General features: G+C 33.1%; 1 protein-coding gene across 1 annotated transcript in view; it reads right to left on the reverse strand.

Annotated features, from left to right (window-relative positions):
- Positions 1-21307, reverse strand: part of LOC132562141 (uncharacterized) — a 36844-nt gene continuing 15537 nt past the window's right edge. The window contains exons 2-11 of the mRNA XM_060226872.1: positions 10412-10462; positions 9357-9452; positions 7528-8025; positions 6646-6684; positions 4521-4556; positions 4168-4188; positions 3093-3116; positions 2060-2138; positions 1122-1199; positions 1-250 (exon numbers count right to left, since the gene is read on the reverse strand). Of these exons, the coding sequence (XP_060082855.1) occupies positions 1124-1199; positions 2060-2138; positions 3093-3116; positions 4168-4188; positions 4521-4556; positions 6646-6684; positions 7528-8025; positions 9357-9452; positions 10412-10462 (920 nt within the window). The 3' untranslated portion in view covers positions 1-250; positions 1122-1123. The remainder of the gene's footprint in view (positions 251-1121; positions 1200-2059; positions 2139-3092; positions 3117-4167; positions 4189-4520; positions 4557-6645; positions 6685-7527; positions 8026-9356; positions 9453-10411; positions 10463-21307) is intronic.

The following is a 21307-nucleotide window of genomic DNA, read 5'->3' on the forward strand; positions in this document are numbered from 1 at the left end:
AATATATTGACAAAAATATCAAATTTAAATATCATGACTACTGAGCGAGATGCGTTGTAGTGTTTATCTCCATCTGTTGATGCTGTGTTAAAACCCTTGATCTTTTGTTAACAATTATGATTCTATATATAGAGACATCAAATCAGTGGCAAAAAGGTAGATACATTTGAAATAAAGCAAAGTTCGATGCTGTTCGATTACATTTCAAGCTTTCTCGTAATCCTCCTGGTTTTAAGACCATCAACACCATCTAAAAAGAAGGAAAGAGTGAAAGTTTATATCAATTCCACTCCATCAAATAATTCCAGTTGAAATATTACCCCAATCAGCTTTATTTTGCCTGAGAACTGTTAAATGTTCCATTCATTGTAGTGGTTTAATTATCAGTGAATAAGACTTATCCGAAAAAAGAATAAATGCATAGGTGGTAGATATCATTTGTGTATTTTTATTCAATAGATTATTTTACCCTAGTGTCTTATAATAACATTCGTCACTTCTTGTAAATTTTAGGGTTTCGTTGCCGTTATAATAACCTGAAAATCGATTAGCCTGATTATAACAAGATACAATCGAACCTCGTGATCTCGAAGTCAACAGGACCGTGGGGGAATACCTCGAGTTATCCATTATTCGATTGAAGTAAAGTTCGAATGCTTAGTGTAGAGAGTGGTGGGGACCAGGACCGGGTGTTCGAGATATAAGAATTCAAGATAACGAGGTTCAACTGTTTATTGTTCTGTTTTTCCCCTCCACGTTTTACGTCTGTAATGACTTAGTTCGATACGGGTTAGGAATATATAGGATTCAAAGAATTTTCATTTCATACAAAATTTTATTCGACTTGATACATTTCATTACTATAAACGTAATATCTATAAGGTTTAAAAGTCAAAATGTTGATGACAGAATCGAAGGTAGAAGCGATTTTGTTTTGAATTTTTCAACTCATAGCCAAAGGTTATTATTCACATTATGACATGACAATCAATTTCTGATTAGAACAGCCAGTGAAAACTGCTCAAGTGTATATCATATTAGTGACATACGATGAAATACTACATTGGTGATATCACTGGATAACAGATGGTTAATGGAACCAATATTTTAATAGAACTTACCTTTAAATCGTCTCACAGTCATGAATTCTACGACCATGTAAGTACATTTCTCCCGTGCACCCACCACATGGGTTTGTCCTGAAAGAAAGACTATTTGTTTGATTCCATTTTCAAATGACTCAATGCAATCGTAAATAAAGTAGCGACAGATAACTGTAAACCAGTTTACATTTATACAGGACATGATTGTATATACTTTATCGCAAAAGTTATTCGCCACAAATTCAGCATAATGTACATATCTTATATTATATTTAGCGAAGGTAAGTCACCGCGAGAACATTGTGAAAAAGATAACACGAAAGAAATTTGGTTTAAAGTATTGAAATTAATCTGTCGAAATCGGCAAATAAGATAAAAAAGAAGAGAAAAACCAAAACCAAAAGATACATTGGACGACTGATATATTCTACACTAATATATTCACACTAATATATTCTACACTAATACATTCTACACTGATATATTCTACACTAATATATTCTACACTAATATATTCTACACTAATACATTCTACACTAATATATTCTACACTAATATATTCTACACTAATACATTAATATATTCTACATTCTACACTAATACATTCTACACTAATACATTCTATACTAATACACACTAATACATTCTACACTAATACATTCTACACTAATACATTCTACACTAATATATTCGCTCTTAGAAACATTCACTCCTCATTGATATATTTACTCCTCAATAACATATTCGCTCCTTACCAAAATATTCGCTTCTCACCAACATATTTACTCCTCACACACATAGAAAGATGTTCTCTCCTTGCTAACATACTCGATCTTCACCAACATACTGTCTCCTCACTTATATATTCGCTTGTCACTATCATATTCGCTCCTCAGCAACATATACTATCTTTACCAACATATTATCTCCTTACTGCCATATTATTCGTTCCTTACCAACATTCTATCATCTGATTACGGCACCTTGGACACGGGTTGTACACACATCGTTCAGCCATGATTCCGAAGGGACATGCTGTTTGGAAAGCAACATATATATTCATAAAAACAACGGAAATAATGGAAATATATATCAATAAAGAGAGAGAGAGAGAGAGAGAGAGAGAGAGAGAGAGAGAGAGAGAGAGAGAGAGAGAGAGAGAGAGACAGAGAGAGAGAGAGAGACAGAGACAGAGACAGAGAGAGAGAGACAGAGAGAGACAGAGAGACAGAGAGAGAGACAGAGACAGAGACAGAGACAGACAGACAGACAGACAGACAGACAGAGAGGGAGTAAGACAAAGAGAGAAAGAGATAAGGAGTGACACAAAGAGAGAGAGAGAGAGTGAGAGAGAGAGAGAGAGAGAGAGAGAGAGAGAGAGAGAGAGAGAGAGAGAGAGAGAGAGAGAGACAGACAGACAGACAGAGACAGAGACAGAGAGGGAGAGAGAGAGAGAGAGAGAGAGAGATAGAGAGAGACAGACAGAGAGAAAGAGAAAAAGAGACAAACAGAGAGGGAGTGAGACAAAGAGAGACAGAGAGAGGGAGTGACACAAAGAGACAAAAAGAGAGACAGACAGACAGAGAGAGAGAGGCAGAGAAACAGAGACAGACAGAGAGGGAGAGAGACAGAGAGAGAGAACCACCAGACATAAATCACAAAACCCATGGAAAGCAAGTACTTAAATCTTCATTTTGTTCAAACAAAACCACGTGATAATTCGTTATCTTTATATGGTTTATAGAGGAATGATGAGAAGATGCAATCTATGATTCGTGTAAAACTATGAAACAGTGAAACATGTATCAATAACTTTACTGGTGAGAAATGTTATTTTCTTTGTTACAAACGGCATAACTAACAACTTGACGGTAGCTCATATATCTTTATATATAAAACACATCTGAAAATATTGATGGAGCACGGTGGTATTTCAAGATCAAAGGAGATATTCTTTACACTGTATCCGTTAATGTATTTGTTACTAACCACGATAACCGACGTTCACTGGATCTGGAAAAAATAAACAGATCAGCTGAGGCATGTTATCATATTGTAGTTCAACGACGTTTTATCCATATATCACTGGTATACATTATCCTTCATTATTTTGTCTTTTTACAGTGAAAGAGAAATATTCGAAACACTTTAGAATAATTAACGGAGCAGTAAGTATCACATCAGGAAGAGATAAGATAAAAAGATTAACAATCCCCCAAGTAAATGGGTATTTATATATTATAGGAACTATCCTATCGATGAATTAATAATTTTTGAGAGACAGTCAAGGCATCCCATTGGATAGTTAACGTCACGTGATGACATCTACATTTCTCAAATTTGCAGCGTGACTTTAAAGGCGGTAATATGACCGCCGACTTCGTAAAGATCTGAAATTTCTTCAAATTTTCGGACACCTTGATGATACGTCGTGACTTTGATCTATCGGTCAGACCCAATATATCTCCTAAGACGATCACTAACTAGTGATCACCCAATATATCTCCTAAGACGACCACTAACTAGTGATCACCCAATATATCTCCTAAGACGATCACTAACTAGTGATCACCCAATATATCTCCTAAGACGACCACTAACTAGTGATCACCCAATATATCTCCTAAGACGATCACTAACTAGTGATCACCCAATATATCGCCTAAGACGATCACTAACTAGTGATCACCCAATATATCTCCTAAGACGATCACTAACTAGTGATCACCCAATATATCGCCTAAGACGATCACTAACTAGTGATCACCCAATATATCTCCTAAGACGATCACTAACTAGTGATCACCCAATATATCTCCTAAGACGATCACTAACTAGTGATCACCAAATATATCGCCTAAGACGATCACTAACTAGTGATCACCCAATATATCTCCTAAGACGATCACTAACTAGTGATCACCCAATATATCGCCTAAGACGACCATTAACTAGTGATCACCCAATATATCTCCTAAGACGATCACTAACTAATGATTACCCAATATATCTCCTAAGACGATCACTAACTAGTGATCACCCAATAATGTTCATTCATACTCACTTGGGTTGACAACGAAATTGTCTGAAAATACAACAGGAAAATGTAATACGTGGTTTATAGAATAATCTGTCAACGACAAAAATCAATCAATCAATCAATCAATCAATAGATAAAGGGATAAATAAACAAATACAAGAATAATGGTGAATCACGCAATATCAAATATACAACTCTAACACTTTATACACATTTTATACTAAACACAACGCCAATGGAATAGAAACAAAATTATCCTGAATTCACTTTGAAATTATAATTTAACTGAATTCAGGATGAAAATGAAAACAAGGTCTACAACAACTGAACTAACAAACAGACAAACTAACGAGCATGAAACATTATATACTTCATACCTCCAGCAGCCTTAGCTTGTTGTTGATAAAGGGGATCTAAAAAAGGAAAGAACGCATCTTTGTGATAAAAAGACAAAAAGTGAAAACAATATCTACGATAGCGTTACCAGGTACGTATTGGTAGTAGCTGATAACAAAATGACAAAGGATGATATTTCGGACAACTACTTAAATACTTAAATGCAAGAGACAGTGAATAAAATATATATTGCTTGTTATTATCAGTATCTAGATTAAATACAATGTAACGCAGCTGATGATGTAACTATGTATTATGCATATGAAATTCAAAACATTAAATATTCTATTTAAATCATAGCAACATAGCAAAATCATATGATTTCAAGAATTTAATGCTTTAAAAAGATCAAGAAAATAAAACCATATTAGCATATTTATAATCCAAATTCAGATTCAACAAAACTAAGACGAAATGAAATACATTGGTATGAAATACCTGTCTATATTGATCTTCTCAACATATGGTGTTATTATATGGTATGAATATCTAAAACAAAAAATGTACCAAAACCTCATGCAATTATGATATTATGCCCTTGTACCAATGACAACACATACATAACTATATACAAACGAGCAACATTTTATCTTTTTGCTATTTCAATGTCATTGACGTGATTACAAATATTTAACCCGTGAATAATGACATACATGTATATCTAATGTCCTTTTAAATCCAGATCACCATGTTTTTAATTCGTTGAAAAATAGTTCTATTATTTTAACAGAAAATCGCAGAACATTTCGATCCATGAAACTAAATAGTTATGCGGTATGTAAATACAGATAGAAACCAAGGAGGCAAATAAAGCAGTATTCTGCATGATAAAGAAGAAGAAGAAGAAGAAGAAGAAGAAGAAGAAGAAGAAGAAGAAGAAGAATAAGAAGGAGAAGGAGAAGAAGAAGAAGAAGAAGAAGAAGAAGAAGAAGAAGAAGAAGAAGAAGAAGAAGAAGAAGAAGAAGAAGAAGAAGAAGAAGAAGAAGAAGAAGAAAAGTAGTAGAAGATGATGATTATGATGCCGCTATTTGACACTGTAGAATTAATAATTTCCAATATTTGATGGTAGATTTGTCATTTGTACTCTCTGAGCTGTGCTAGTATTCATAAGATCTAAATCATGGCATATAAAGTTACAACCCATACTGAAAAACACAGTGTCATTGATACGCAGCTGTGATTGATAGGTTGTCTAAATCTCATTGTAATGATATTTGTATTATACTATGCAAAACGACATCAACGTATGCAGGCAACGGAAAGCTAATAAACAGCGATAACGAGAATACTTGTTTACAAAGATTGTAAATTCTAACTGTGATATGATATATGTTGTATGTTAATATTAACTACAATATTTTCATTACAACATTGAATAAGTGTGTAATTATGGATATTGAAAGCATATGTTTTTTAGATAATTTAAAGAGGTTAGGTCATATAGGCAGTAATGTAGAATTAATGAATCAACTTAGATTATTGTCAAGTTCAAAACTGAAAAAAAAAATTAAGAACGTAACTTGGTAACGTATTTCAGAATAATAGTCGATGTCTTCTGGTGACTAGTAATACACTCGACTACAGGCCAAGGTGAAAATGTTACATTTAATCGTTAACCACTCTAGGAGTATGTAATTGTTTTATGTCATTTCCACGTTAAATTTTGTTAGTTTTTTTATTGGCATTTCAAGATTCAGTTTCATCGACACTTAAAACGGAAACCTATAACTAGATGGAAATATTGATTTGATTTTGAAAACCAAAATAATTTTTAAAGATCTCGTCAATTAAAATAGTGCAGTTTCATCACTTTAATTACAATACCATGCTTCAGGCAGAAAACGCCATTAGTTTTTCTACATATTTTATGCATCACAAGATAAACTGAACTCACAGTTTTTGATCTGAAGATCGTGAAGTGTTGTAACAAAAACAAATGTTCTCTGCCATGAAACTCAATCAAAGAAATACATGATTTTTAAAAGTTAATCACTCGACAGAGTATCTAGCTTAACCTGAAATTAATTGCAGCTTTTTAATGACCCACACTACGTCAGAGATTGGTTAATACATCTATAGAACACTGAATCATCTTAGATAACATACTCATCCACATAGACCTCAGTTTATCTGCCATGGCACGTCCTCAAAAATGTAAAAGTGTAAATTAAGTCTTGAGATGTATAACATAAAGATGTTGGCGTAATTGAACATCATATTTTGATTATAGAAGAGGAAACACAAAATGCATATTTCATGCATTAAATACATATATAATATATTGATGTCAAATATAATTTTACATATGTTTTATTTAAGTAATGTCTTAGGTAAAATGTAATGTCCATATCAATGCTTCAAGAACGAAAAAACAATACCAATATAATCTTATTTCAAACTCAAGTTTAACGCATTGGAGGGAAAAGATGAAAAAAATATCTTCACTCATAAACAAGTTCAAGGATAATAGGACTCAGAATTCCGTACGAAGAAACAGTCATCTGCTCGATGTACGACATCTGCCATGCAAATTGTGGTGCATACAAATGTTCGCCAAATGAGAGCAAGGTAAACAAGAATGAAACCACAGTCGTACTTACAAGCAGTAAACACGATCGTTTAATTCTTTGTCGAAAACAAGATCGAAGAATCCAACAGCAGTATATTTTAAATAGCTTGAAAAATCTTTTATCAAAATAACTTTAATCAAATTACGATGAAAAGAGTATCTATATTAAATATCAGTTAATGGGACAGTGGCAAGTCTGGTCGTGATATAAAAATTTAAACAAAAATGAAATGGCAATTCTTGATTTTCAGCCTCTCATTAAACGACAGATTTCATAATTTGTTTGCATTTTCAGCTCAGAACTAAATTCTTCTCAATATCATTTAAATTACACGGTTGTTTTCATTTCTCAAAGGTCAAAATATTCGATGATAGAAAATTTCGATTTTGAAACTTAATCCTGATAGATAATTCCTTACCTAGTCCTTGTAGGAGAGAAGGCGGTATTATACTTGACGTTTTGAGATTTGATTTTGGTGCAAAGGATTGACTTTGAGGTCTCGGTCTATTTCGCCTGGATTTTGATCTTCCTACAGGCCTTGGAGGCATTGTAGGTGGATAATTAGGAATGGGTGCCGTTGGTGCATTTCTTGAAGGTGACTTCCGACCTGCTGACGGATTTTTTCGCATAGGCGGAGATGGGTTAGTCTTTCGGACAGATTTCGGACTATTTGAATGTCCACTAGTTTTCTTTTTCCCACTGGTGCGTGTCCTGGTTGACGATTTTGGAGCTTGAGCCGGTGATGGTGGTCTGAATGATGTTGATGGTGATTGAAGACTATTTCTGGATCTTGCCATATTGTTAAACATTGATGGGAATCTGACAGGGGTCGGTTCTGTATTGCCCCAGTTCTGACCCCCAAAGTTAACTTGTGTTCCTAGGGTAGTTGGTGCCCATGTTGGTGTGGGCATTGTATCTGTTTTTGACAAAATGTTGTAATGATTAAGAATTGTAGCTCATCTTTATTGATATCCAACTGCTGTTGCTTGTGAAAAATGTTTCCGTAACCTACGATAATAATGACAAATAGTCACGTTGGTTTAACAATACAATATACCACGTTTTTGGTTTAATTTCCAACTCGATATAGGATTGATTTATTCGTTTTAATGATTAATTTATTCGCTTTAAGGATTGATTTATTTACCCATGTTCATGATTGTTTGCAGACTTACGCTTAATGACATAGTTCTTTAAAAAGGGGGATCGTTACCCAATCTATTAACTCTATGCTAAGACTTAATTAACATATCTGGGTAAATCCTAGATATTTTACGATGTAGGAAATTGAATATCGACAGCCTTTGCTTAAATGCATCGGTGTATTGTGGTATCCCATAGATATTATATTATATGTCGAACTATAACAATCAATAACAATCAATTCGGTCAGTTGACTCAGAAATTGCGATAAACACAAAAATAGCTGCAAATATTGAACCATGTGATCTGTACAACTTATTCATGGACAGAGGCAGAAAAATCCTTCATTAACCTTAATAATTTGGTGATGATTAAAAATTAAAAAAAAAGACAATATATATATATACATATATATATATCACATATCATATATATCACATATATCACATGTGAAAATGTTTGGAAATTGATCTTCGTTCAACACACATGCATGCGTTCACATTAAACGATAAGCATGTTGATGTATATCAATGCAGTAAATCCTTTACCAAAAGCAATATAAATGTATGCTATCTGCTTAGAAAACTCGGTAATAGATACAGTAGGTAAACAATGCATCGTACGATTTACTGGAGAATCACATCTTTTTGTGGGACTAAAATTTCGTGAATAAAAAATATTCCGCTGGCACTTTATTTGATTGAAAGTAAATGATATAAATGTGACTAGTACTGATAAGTAAAAAAAACCGAAGAAAATCAACCACGAAAAATAATGATTTTTCCGTCTGTTATTGCAATTATAGACATCACAGAAAATTATCACGTCTAATCCATGCCTAATATCTCACGTCTCATTTTTTTTTATAATTATTGCAGTTAGATGTTTCAATATATCGTATGATATACAAGCTTCCAGCGATATATAGAGTGCAGATTATATATGTATAAAGCGATATAAAATGCTATATTTAAATATACCATACACATTTTCTGGTTGTATGAAATACAACGAATGAGATAAATGAATACATATTCCCTGTACGTCATAAATATGTTATGAATATGATATTCAGGTATATAACCAGGTTTAAATCTTGTATACCACGCGTATTTTGGAAATTCCCTGGTTTAGGAGGAACCTGCCATCTTTGTTGATGTTGCTGTGTTTGCATATTGCGCATGAGCCAGTCCATAACATCTAAGTGAAAAATCGTTATTTCAGCGAAATAATTAAGCTTTAAAATTGGGTCAACTCTGTTTATGGATACTGTTCGTTAAGAACAATGGGGAGTATTGCATGTAAGTAATACTTCAGTATGTCACCGATATGGCAGTAATAATGGCGTTTTTAAAATTGCAAATTTTGTTAATGATAACCATAGTCACAGACACGAATGAAATATACTTCATTCTCCTTGTTACAGCATGCAGTAAAACTTCCTCTCCTTAAACTATAAACCAACTTTATTTTTTGGCAGAAAAACATGGTGTTGAATTAAGAACCACGCATTTAGAATGTTACAAATCTAGTGTAGAATCCGCTTAATAAAACAGCTGTGATTTGGTTTTATTGCAGAAATCGGAAAAACAAGTGAACGCGGAAAAAGACTTGTTTGAGGAAATTAGTGTAATACCGTACTTAGGCTTTCTGTAGTATTATCTACTTGTGAACAAACCACAAATCAAACTGACACATAATTGTTTATGTTACATAGGTATGTTTAGGCAATCTATCGCGCGACAAAAAACATGGTCGAATATGTGTACTTTCAAAAACACAACTTGTGAAAATTAATTGAGCAGCGCATTATGAAATGTTTCATACGTGCTGCTCCCACAGGAAAATCATAAAGACATTTGGCTACATTCGTTATAAAGGTGGCTTTCTATAACTGATAATTTTATTTTTTTGAATAAGCGAACAGATTCAGACAGTACGTACGATGCACAGTCGCTCTACAGTTTTAGTTCTGCGCCATTGAAATGATGTATACAACGTAAAGAAAAGGTGATGTATTTAAGTTATTAAGATAATAATTTTCAGATATTGGCTAACATGTTTCCATCTATTAATAGATTTCTGACTTCATATTGATACAATGTAGGTACAAAAACAAATAAAATGTAGGGTATACAATATATAAGTAATCGACTGACTTTGATTTTGAGAGCCCCATCTGGCTTGCCTCTTTTCTCTCCTATGAATACCTGAAATGACAAAACATAAGATGAATATATTGCAATCAGTATTGATACTTGACCTTAGTTGTCAATCCAAGTTAGTAATGTCACGTTATCAAATGGCAACTATATACATTGTATTAAAACGACTGCGCCAACAGACAAACTAACGGGAATTAATACACCCAGCTTCATATCGCACAAAGACTTATAATATATCTCAATGAGATTGCTATGACGACGTAAAACATAATTTGTTTCAACCTGCATCTTTTGAATCCAGTGTAACGAGTTTTTCGTCAGTTGATGACTTCTTCAAATTCTGTTTAGAGTTAAGCAGTGATTAGTGAAATTCCTACCACTGAAAATTACTTCCAAAGCCACAGTGACGCTAAAAATATCAATGTAGCATGTCTCAATACACCCATAATTGTGAAATTATAAAGAAATTTATATCTTTTTGAAAAAAGTTATATTTGAATAATTTTGCTAACCATTGGTAAACTCTGACCAAGCTAAGATCACATCCAGCCTAATCCTACAGTATATTAACTATTAATTTATGAAGCACAAAAAAATATGATATTTTATAATGAGTGGGTTTCTTATGTATTGAAGGCAACAATGAATGTTGACTTGTTTCTGCAAACCTTTGAATATAATTTGTTTTCGCTGACTTTTGGGCTCTTTTCATATTTAATGTTTAACCGTCATTTAGTACGTGTAAAATTATCCAAGTTCATATTCAAGTATTGTTTCACAAGCCCTGAAATTTTTCCACGATACTTGGTGTTCACGGACTGATGCACCACAAAAATGCATGATATTGCAGTATCTAAGAATTGTTACTACGCATAATGTATATCTTGACATTTAAGCAGTTAAGACAAGCTAGTTTCATGTTTTTGCTTTATGATAATTTCTGTCAGAGTTGTGACTAATGTTTTACAGTTCTGTCACGGAATACACCTAATTTGTCATCTTAAAAGAGGTTTAGATAGCACATGAGTTCTCCGTTTCATTGTTTATTATACCCACTTGATCACGTGTCTCTAGTGATGGATTTCGTTAGTAAACGGTAATGTGTTTAGCTCAGAAAATATAGAGGTATGGTGTAAAAATTGAATATTTCTATGGTTGATATAATGACACTGATAACTAGAAAATGCATTCAGGAGAAAGAAAACGAAAACTCGCATCCATTGCTTTTATCTGAGCACTAACAGTACCAAAACAATATGTTGGTAATATTGTTAGAGTTCTTATACCACAACAATTAGGCACATTACTAAGTGTTTTACCAAATGACTACAGAACAATGTTGCTATCTTGTTTATTGTTTCTGTGATATTACAACCATATCGTCACATTTTTTTCTACCTTTGCTTAAATAGGATTATAATACAGCCGAGAAGGTCGGTCGATTCCTTACCATCTCGTCACACTATTTCATACGCTGGGTACATACGATTATAGTACAGCTTGAAAGGTCTTTCGATTCCTTATCATCTCGTCACATTATTTTTTTTTCCATTTTTTTCATCTCGTCACGCTATTTTCCACCTTACCATTTCGTACAATGCATATGTTTCTGCGTGAACGCTTCACACTGGTCATTTGTCTGATGTAGGTGACAGTAAAGTCACGCTCAAATATTCTACCAGTTGTACAAAACTTATTTTCTACAAACTTAACTCCTTTACATACTGTTATGCATAGATGCCCATACATATAATATCGCATAATCGATTTCTATGACCGAAGTTATTTCCACATTATTCTTGTTTTTGGGATCAACAATGCTCTCCTTTCTACCTAACTCACTAAATCATAAAGTTGTCTCATTTCAAATAAATATTTAGAAATAACTGAAACTCCATTGTTTTGTAAGAATGAATTCAGCATTCATAAGTTTTTTTCGTTACCAATAATAAAAAGTATTGATGCCGTACTTTTAAAAGAGATGTATCTCTGTACAGACAGTAATAAAATGTATACATTTATAAGCACGATACAATTTTACAAACTTTCAAAACATAGTTTGAGAACGTGACGTTAATATCACAGATCAACCAATATTTGCATGTCATGTGAAGTCAGTATAGAAGAGAGAGAGTTCTTCACGAACTGCTGAAAAAAATTGACTTGTATTTCTTCAGGGGTTGTGTTTCAATGTTTCCTTCGTTTATGATATGCGTTCATTTCAGCAATCACTAGTTTGATGAAATATTTTCTTTAACCGTTGGTTTATTCTTTTTTATTTATGTGACATTCCCTGAATGTGGGAAAGTAAATTACTGGACTGACCTAAGTAGTATTTTCGCTACGAACTTATCAAGAGAAATTTTCATTCCCAGATACAAAGTTTTTACTGAAAGTAGTATGCTTCCTGCAGTTAGAGTTATTGCCAAAACATTAAGATAAAATAAACAGGTATAAACCAGAGCCGTTACACGCTTCGGTAAGTATGGATACCTCATACTAGTAACTGAGTTCAGTGATGCGGATAAACAATCTCTCATACGATTTTTCATTTTATAAAGAGATTTACCATCTTCCTATTTACATGGTAGAAATAAGTTATGACGATGACGAACATTACCTAACAGGAAATGTCTTCATGAATATGCAACAATATATCATTATTTAAAATAATGTTGTATGTCAACACTTTTACCTGGATACAAATGAGCCGTCATCAAAACCTGAATAATCATGCTTGTCTTCTTTTTTAATATCCACAATACACTAGATATACATTGTCTCTTTAACTACACACTCAACTCAAGATCAAAAAGACATCCCTACTTGGACATCAAAGTGAGTTATATTTATCATCCATGAAACTGTTTATTTCTGATAAAGACAACAAAACATAAATAAATAAATAAATGAGAGAAAAATGGAGCTGAGAGAAAATATTAAAAAAGTCAAGATCACTTTTGTCGCTTTTGATATCCTTAATACACTAGATATCAATTTTCTCTTAAGATAAACATAGACCTACAGATCAAAATCTATACTTCTCTGAAGATCAAAAGTCTAAAAGTGAATATTGTAGTAGAAATTACATAATATATTCATTAGAAGCTAAATAATTCGATTTTCTTTCTCTTAGTTTTCAATGGTACAAGGGGCCTGAACTTTGAAGCCTAGAAAGGCAACTGAGGTAAGTCAGAATTGAATGAAAGAAATGGCAACTTTTAGACGAGGAAAGTCATTAGCTCCAAATTTCAATAAATTTCGTAATTTTCATATACATGAAAATATTAGGATAAGTAGCAGTCTAGTTTGGAAAATTCAAATGAGAACTTCTTCTGGTAAAAGGGCGAATCTTATGTATTTTCATGTATACACATACTTGTCATTCTTTCTAAATCATTTTATATTGAATAAAATTTATTCAATTGTTGGGAAAGTGCACACCTCGTCAGGTTTCAAGATCCATTTCCAAAAATAATTTGAAATTTCCTCCGCCATAAGATATCAACATTATAGGTAATTAGCATCACTGATGTTTCCTAGAAGGACGAAATAGCTGTATGATACAGTATCACTGACGAGTCTTAGAAGGACGAAGCAGTGGTATGATGCAGTTTCATTCACTGACGAGTCCAAGAAGGACGAAATAGCTGTATGATACAGTATCACTGACCGGTCCTAGAAGGACTAAATATATGTATGATGCAATTTAATTCTTTGTTGACCCTGTGGTATCTAAATCTAAATTTGTAATAAAATGTGTTATTGACTCGTATACATTGTGTAAAAATCTTTATTTATTTGATGGCAATACGAAATCTCAGAATACATCAATGATAATTCAGTTTTTTTGTACAATATTTCCAATATGAGAGGAGATGCCGGGAACAACCCATCATATGGAGGCGGAAACTGCTGATGAGGGTTATACTCCGTGAGTTGCCGTAACCTGCATGTCACGTTTGAATTATTCCAACAGTGACACAGCTTGAAGTATACAGACTTACTTGTCTTTTGAAATATCAGATGCATGAAAATTACGAAGTTTATTGAAATATGATCCAAGGGAACCTCCCGATTTTGCATTTTGACATATGTTTCGATCACTTCCCTTTTTGCTGCGTCATGTCTCAGTTTTAAAACTTCTGTCATCTATCAGTATTGAATACCCTAAGAACGAAATGACAGCTCATGATGAAGTTTTCTTCCTTATCTGGCACTGTTATATGTAATAGTATATGTTTGTATTAATTCACTTTTCATTTGTGCGTATTTTGGTTCAATCATTATAAACGTTTACATACTTTTCTTGACATATTTTTGTGTATTAAACACGTGCATTATATAGCTTATAAAATGACGTCACACATTCACAGATAGAGTTTTGACGTCACAATGCAAACCATAATGGAAATGGCTTCAAGTTTGACCTATAAAATGCCCGTTGCTGTCATATTTGCAAAATGACACCATATTGCATCACATGACTAACATCTTTGAGCGAAAAGTAGAAATTGACATAGAATTATATTTTAATAAAAACTTTCTAGATAATGACTATTGGATGTATTATGTGCATAGATCAGTAAATAAATTATATATAGTTGAAAATTATTGACAAAACCTTAAGATCATGTCAACAAATAGTAGTGTAAGACAAAGACACACAAATACAATATGCTATTTCTGAGAGGAATGTCTAAGTGACTTTTCTCCATTAGTGAATCAGTTATTTTAATAAAAGTTTATTGAAATCGCATTTGGATCTCAGTAAATAACTATGAAGATTTTTCTCCGAAGGTCCAAATAATCGAGGTTTTACCAAAAATGTAACACAAATATTGCTTCCATCCCGGAAAATACCGAAACATGGAATCCTTTATAGTTACATCTGTTTACACAGTATACTGTTTTACAGAACGTCACAACTGTCAAGTTTTATCACCCCGTAATCGCAAGCTTGTCACTGAAGAGGTTATTTACCTTAAGATATTGCTATTTCGACAGCCCTCGTTTATCGTTTTCTTTACATCCTTCTAGTGGTAACTTACGTTATAACATCTACAACTGACTTAGGTAGGTTTCATACGTAGATTGTGACGCTTTCAATGCAAAACCTGCGAATCTGATTTGCTCACCTGGTGTTCGGTGATAAAATGTATATCAGAGATGTTTGACGACATGTGAACCTTTTCCATATTTGTTTTGACTAGTGCATATTAAGTACGAAGTAGGACCATGAAAATGACATCAAGCCAACTGAGTATGTCAGAACAAAGCATGGCCAAGTACATTTCCTAGTATCCAGAAAATACATAAACACAAGGTTATTTATAACTCATTGAGTTCAAACATCACTGGCATTCATCGTACTGTATTTGTCAAGACCGCGTGCATTGTTGTGTTGAATTAAATTATATTCACTAAAGTTTAACGATTTAAATCACCATTGATATTTTAATCCTGACGTAAAATCTTGCACAAAAATTTTGATAATATCAACATATCAACAAAATCATGATCCAAACTAAAATGAGATGAAAATATGTAAAAAGAAAACAAAAGTTTTAAAAAACCTGAAAAAAACAAGGAGATGAAAACCATGTGTTCCGGAAGGGTAATGGTCTTTCGCTCCATCGATGACGTGTAAATCTTAGCAAATCCAAGCACGTGATGTCTCGAGTAAGAACAAGTTAACACGAACCACCTGGCATATATAAATACTTATTTCCAATGAAATGCAAATGATATGGATACAAATAAAAACTTATTATAGATCAATCGGTTTGAAAAAGTCATGAAAATACCAGCATGACAGCATAATCACAATTCAAACTAAAATACCACAAAACTAGGCCAAATATGCACAAACAATATTTACACGGAGACTCCTGAAAGAGTACAGGGAGAATAAGACAATGTGTTCCGGAGGAGTAAGCGTTTTTTGCTTGTAGAAACTCTAAATTTATTAGCAAAAAAAAAAAAAAAAAGTCTGAATAAATATGTGGATATCTCTTTAAAATGCAATCAAATGAGAAGTACATGTAAATCTAAATTACTGGACACTACCGAAACAAAATGTTCGTCTTATTTTCAATAAGAAACTAGTGTTCAGTCGCAAATAGATTGTCGAAGGTACTATGAACGAATATTGTATTATGTCTTTCAACACTTGAGTCGTGTGAATCATTGTAATTCAGGTGATCTCTATGGCTACACTACAAAAGTTCAAATGATTCAGACTAGAGAAGAATATTGCTAAAACACTAAAGAGATAATTAAAGGTGTTCAAAATTATTGCTATATCATTTTAAATATTAAATAAATAAAATTCAATATTAGAACCGGAAAAATATTTTTAGTGGAATTTGTATTGCTAACTGTTCTTTACAGGTATCAATCACTCTCAGTATGTATATGTTTCATGAAACAAAATGCGCAAAAATGAATATAATTCCTATCTCATATTGGATGAAAATAGGACAGAATATTAGCAAAATGAGACATTACACGGAAAAACCTGAAAAACCAGGTGTTCCGAAAGATTGTACAAAAGACAAACAAATGAAATGCATCTTTTAATAATTTAACGTTAGACACAGTAGAGCCAAACTATGAATGGAATGTTTCATATTGTTACAAAGGTAATTAGAATATTTTACATGTTACAGCAGGTAACAAAAGATGGGATTAAGACAGACCTATAACATTCTTACACTTTATCGACGTCATGTGCTGTGTAATTCTTCTTGGACAATCAACGTTCCCAAGTGAGAACAAGGTTTACGACAGCTGAACCACAAGATACATAAAAGGCATAAAAGAATCATTTTATATCACACAGGGAAATACGACAATTCCTAGATAATGATGACAATAATATTTCCTGAGAATCTCAAGCAAACTGCATCACATAGGAAACATTGGAATACATACCTTCCGATGCTGCAACAACACCTGTCGGAAGAATAAATAAGAATTAAATATTGTATAAAACACACACAGGTATCTTGGATTAATTGTGATATATATTGTTAGAAGGATAGTAAGGATTAGCACGTGTTACAGCAGATAATAAGATAGCAGAGATAACATTCGGGCGTGGAATGGTACAAAAGACACACAAGTGAATAACAGTTCTGAATAAGAAAATACTGACATGTTAAGAAAGAATAAAATACGATAGCGTAAATGAATGAATTTAGCTGCTTCATGCAGAATACATCTTATGGCCTAAGTTTGAAAACACAAACATTACAGATCGGTATGAAACTGTAATGCTGTTCATTAATTAAATTGATAAATTAGTATTTAGTTTCAACACTCATTGAACAGTTATTTGTTATTCATTTTTTCTTTTCTTTTATTTTTTAGGGGAGGGGGGGGGAGCTTCAGAAAGACATGAAAATTAACCATCTGTTATCATAATACCATGTATTGTACTTGAGAATGTTATATGACAATGCTTATTGCAGTTCAAACATGGGTAAATCGTTCTGTACTTTTATTAAGTAACACATTGTATTACTTCTCTATATCCTTATCACTCATATGCTTTTTGTCCGAATTTGTCGAAAAAGCAGAACACGAAGCTGAACTTATTTAGTGAAAATATATCTTGTTTGATACCTTAAGAATTCGGAGATAAACCGTCTCCCAAATCGAGGCTGTAGTTTCTTACTAAATAAACCTCAATTTACTTATAGTAAAGAAAAAATGTCGCGTCTTATTTACGAATTACTATAGAAGTAGGGTAGCTGAGTAAAAGATATTTTACTGACATATCTAAAACTTTAAGTGGTGATGCTTCAAATAAATTGATGTAATTAAATCCAGTTGATGACGAAATATCACGATAAAAATATTTTATGATTATATTGGAAAATAAATTCCAACTTACCGATTATCACCAAGAAGAGGAGTACACGGGCCTTCATGTTATCTGTATCCCTAGTCCGCACTGTACTCGTCTTCAGCGTGAGAGAAACAGTGAACTACTCAAGAACCAAATCACGTGACGTGGTTTTGACAGGCGTGCGTCAGTGACATAACGCCACCTTTCCGTGCTATGCATGACGCTGCAGCGGACAATATATTCGTCAATTCGGACACTTTAATAGGTTAACGTTGTATATATAGGTCATTTGGGACTAATTCTGAATTTGTTTTTATTTTATTGGCTGTATGTAGAACTTGGAACATTGCACTCAGTGAAACGCATTCCGTGAATTCTGTTGTGCGTTCCACTCTGTCGAAAGATCTTGAAAACAATACCAGTAAGACAAAATAAAATTCCAGTGAACTGGTGCAAACTGTAAACTAAAGAAAGATTTACACGGGAACTCCTTCTTGAAAAGTACAAGAAGAGTAAGAACAGGTAACAACTATTGTTATTTAACATGTAGGCTGGGAAGGCAACAAAAAGATACCAACATGACAACATAATCACAAAGTCCATAAAATTAGCAAAAACTAAGAACAGAGGAAAGATTTACATGGAGACTCCTGGAAAAGCACAAGGAGAATAAGACCAGGTTTTCCGGAGGAGTAAGCGTCTTTTGCTTCACCGATGACTCCACCATGTAAATCTTGGTCAATCCAAGTTATTAATATCACGATCTTTAATCAGAACAAGTTATACCAGGATCTGAGGATACGTATTTGGTAAAGTCAATATTGCTCCAGAATTGTCATTGACTAAAGTTTTGAAAAATCCTTAATTTAAGGTAACATCGGAAGGGTTATATCTTGGATTTAAGGCGTGTCATCTTTAATATAACTGATATTGCGCCGTTACGATTGATGCTAATTCGTCGCCTCTTAGGTTTCAATTCATTAGACCCTTGGCATCATAGTTGAGTCCTAGAATTTTGAATCAGTATGTTGAAGTTTAACTGTCATTTGGCTCCGCTGTATCTAATTCTTCATTTATATGAAAAACGTGGTAGTCTCTTTTGTACATACTTTGATATTTACTATGTTTGTTAGGTTCTTGTAAAGCCCAATACTTTAAAACTCATATGTTTACTTGGATATACTTTTCGTGGTTTAAAAAATTATTGTACAATTCCTTTTACTGGGATTTTTCGATAAGGTTGTGAGCTTAGGATTTCGTGGATAAAGAATACCCATAACACCAATGAAAATAAATATGCCATGAAAATTAACAATTTTAAAACATCATGAAACTGATTGTACTGATCTGTACGTGTGCATTAATGACAAACAAATCTGAACGTGTTAAATGATTTATCTGCATATTTTACAACACTGTATCATCATTGTAATTATAAAAACTCGTTAGTGTCTTAATTAACTACAACGTATCATACAAACGCTTTATACGACAAGATTATTCATTGTTTGTTCTAGGTGACAGTCACGTTAATATAGTGAATATTTCATACATTTATATATAATTACGCATGTACCTTTCTGACACATTATAATTATTGTATGTCCTTATAAACACAAAATTCCATTTATCATAAGAACCGGAAGTGGCTGCGAAGTTCATTACTAGAACAAAACAACAAGAAAATATCAACTTAATCCAAATCTAAACTCAAATTTTATAACATTATGGCAAAATATCAACAAAATAAAGCTAGACACGGAGACTCCTCAAAACGTGCAAGGATAATAAGATCATGCGTTCCGAAAGAGTAAGCGTCTTTCGCTTCACCGACGACTCCGCCATGTAAATCTTTGTGAATCAAAGTGATGTCATGTTATCAAATGAGAACAAAGTATACAACAACGGAACCAACAGGCAAACTAAAGAGCATCAAATACGTCTAGCATCATGTCACACAAACAAATAGAATATTTCTCAATGAGATCACTATGGTGACCATACAACATCCCATAGATTCATCAACCTGCAATTTCTGAAACCCCTGTGTTACGAGTATGTCCGTCAGTTGACTTCATACACGAAAATCCTAACAATAAGCCCTTGCATATCGAGTCAACTGTGACATTTAACAAAATAGGTTGGGAACACAGGAATATTGATATTAAGAAAGGTAAAATTCACTATAGGGAAACTGAAATCATCACGTTTAGCATACAGATTGGTGGAAAGCTGTCCATGTTGGTTTCGTTTTAGGGAAAAATCGAGATAAGTAAAGAAGGAAAAATTATATCACTCCAGATCTCAAGTTCTACCGGATACAGTAAATCAAATATCCTCTAGAGAAATAGAAATATTTCTATTTTAACAAAGATTTTCTTCAACTCATCTTTCCTCTCTCCAACGCTGCACCTTTAGAGAAAATTCGATTTAGCGAAAAAAGCTCACCACTAAATTGCGACAGATTTGGCAAAGCCATCTTACAATAACCAAATACATCTTCTCCTAGTTATTTTTGGAAATAGCAAACGTAAAGTTTAAAAAAAAGACATTAATATAATAATGGCGATTTATTTGGAGTCAATTTTATTTTAAGCCCTGCTTATATCTCCATTTCTTACTTATAATCATCACATACTGGAATGTTTCAAAAGGTGAATGTAGGTTAGGAAATAAGTTAAGATATCATACGATCTCGCAATCTTGATCTGTCAAGTCCAACTGATCTCTAAATTGTTCGACGTGCGTATCATATATTTACAAAACAAGTTGTATGCTTAATTCGTGATATCTTTCGTGTTTTAATCTTTGTCTGCCTGTCTGTCTGTCTGTTAGTCTGACTGTCTGTCTGTCTCTCTGTCTGTCTCATTATCTCTCTGTCTGTCTGTCTGTCTGTCTCTTTCTGTCTGTCTGTCTCTCTCTCTCTCTCTCTCTTAAACTTAATTGTTTTAAGTTCAGTTCGCGCATATTTTCATATATTACTATACAGTTATGCTGATGTTTATTGATGTTTGTTATTTAATGTATTTAATAGG

Source organism: Ylistrum balloti, unplaced genomic scaffold, assembly GCF_031769215.1.
Source record: "Ylistrum balloti isolate Yb309-2 unplaced genomic scaffold, AGI_CSIRO_Ybal_v1 Utg369670, whole genome shotgun sequence".
Classification (NCBI taxonomy): Eukaryota; Metazoa; Mollusca; class Bivalvia; order Pectinida; family Pectinidae; genus Ylistrum; species Ylistrum balloti.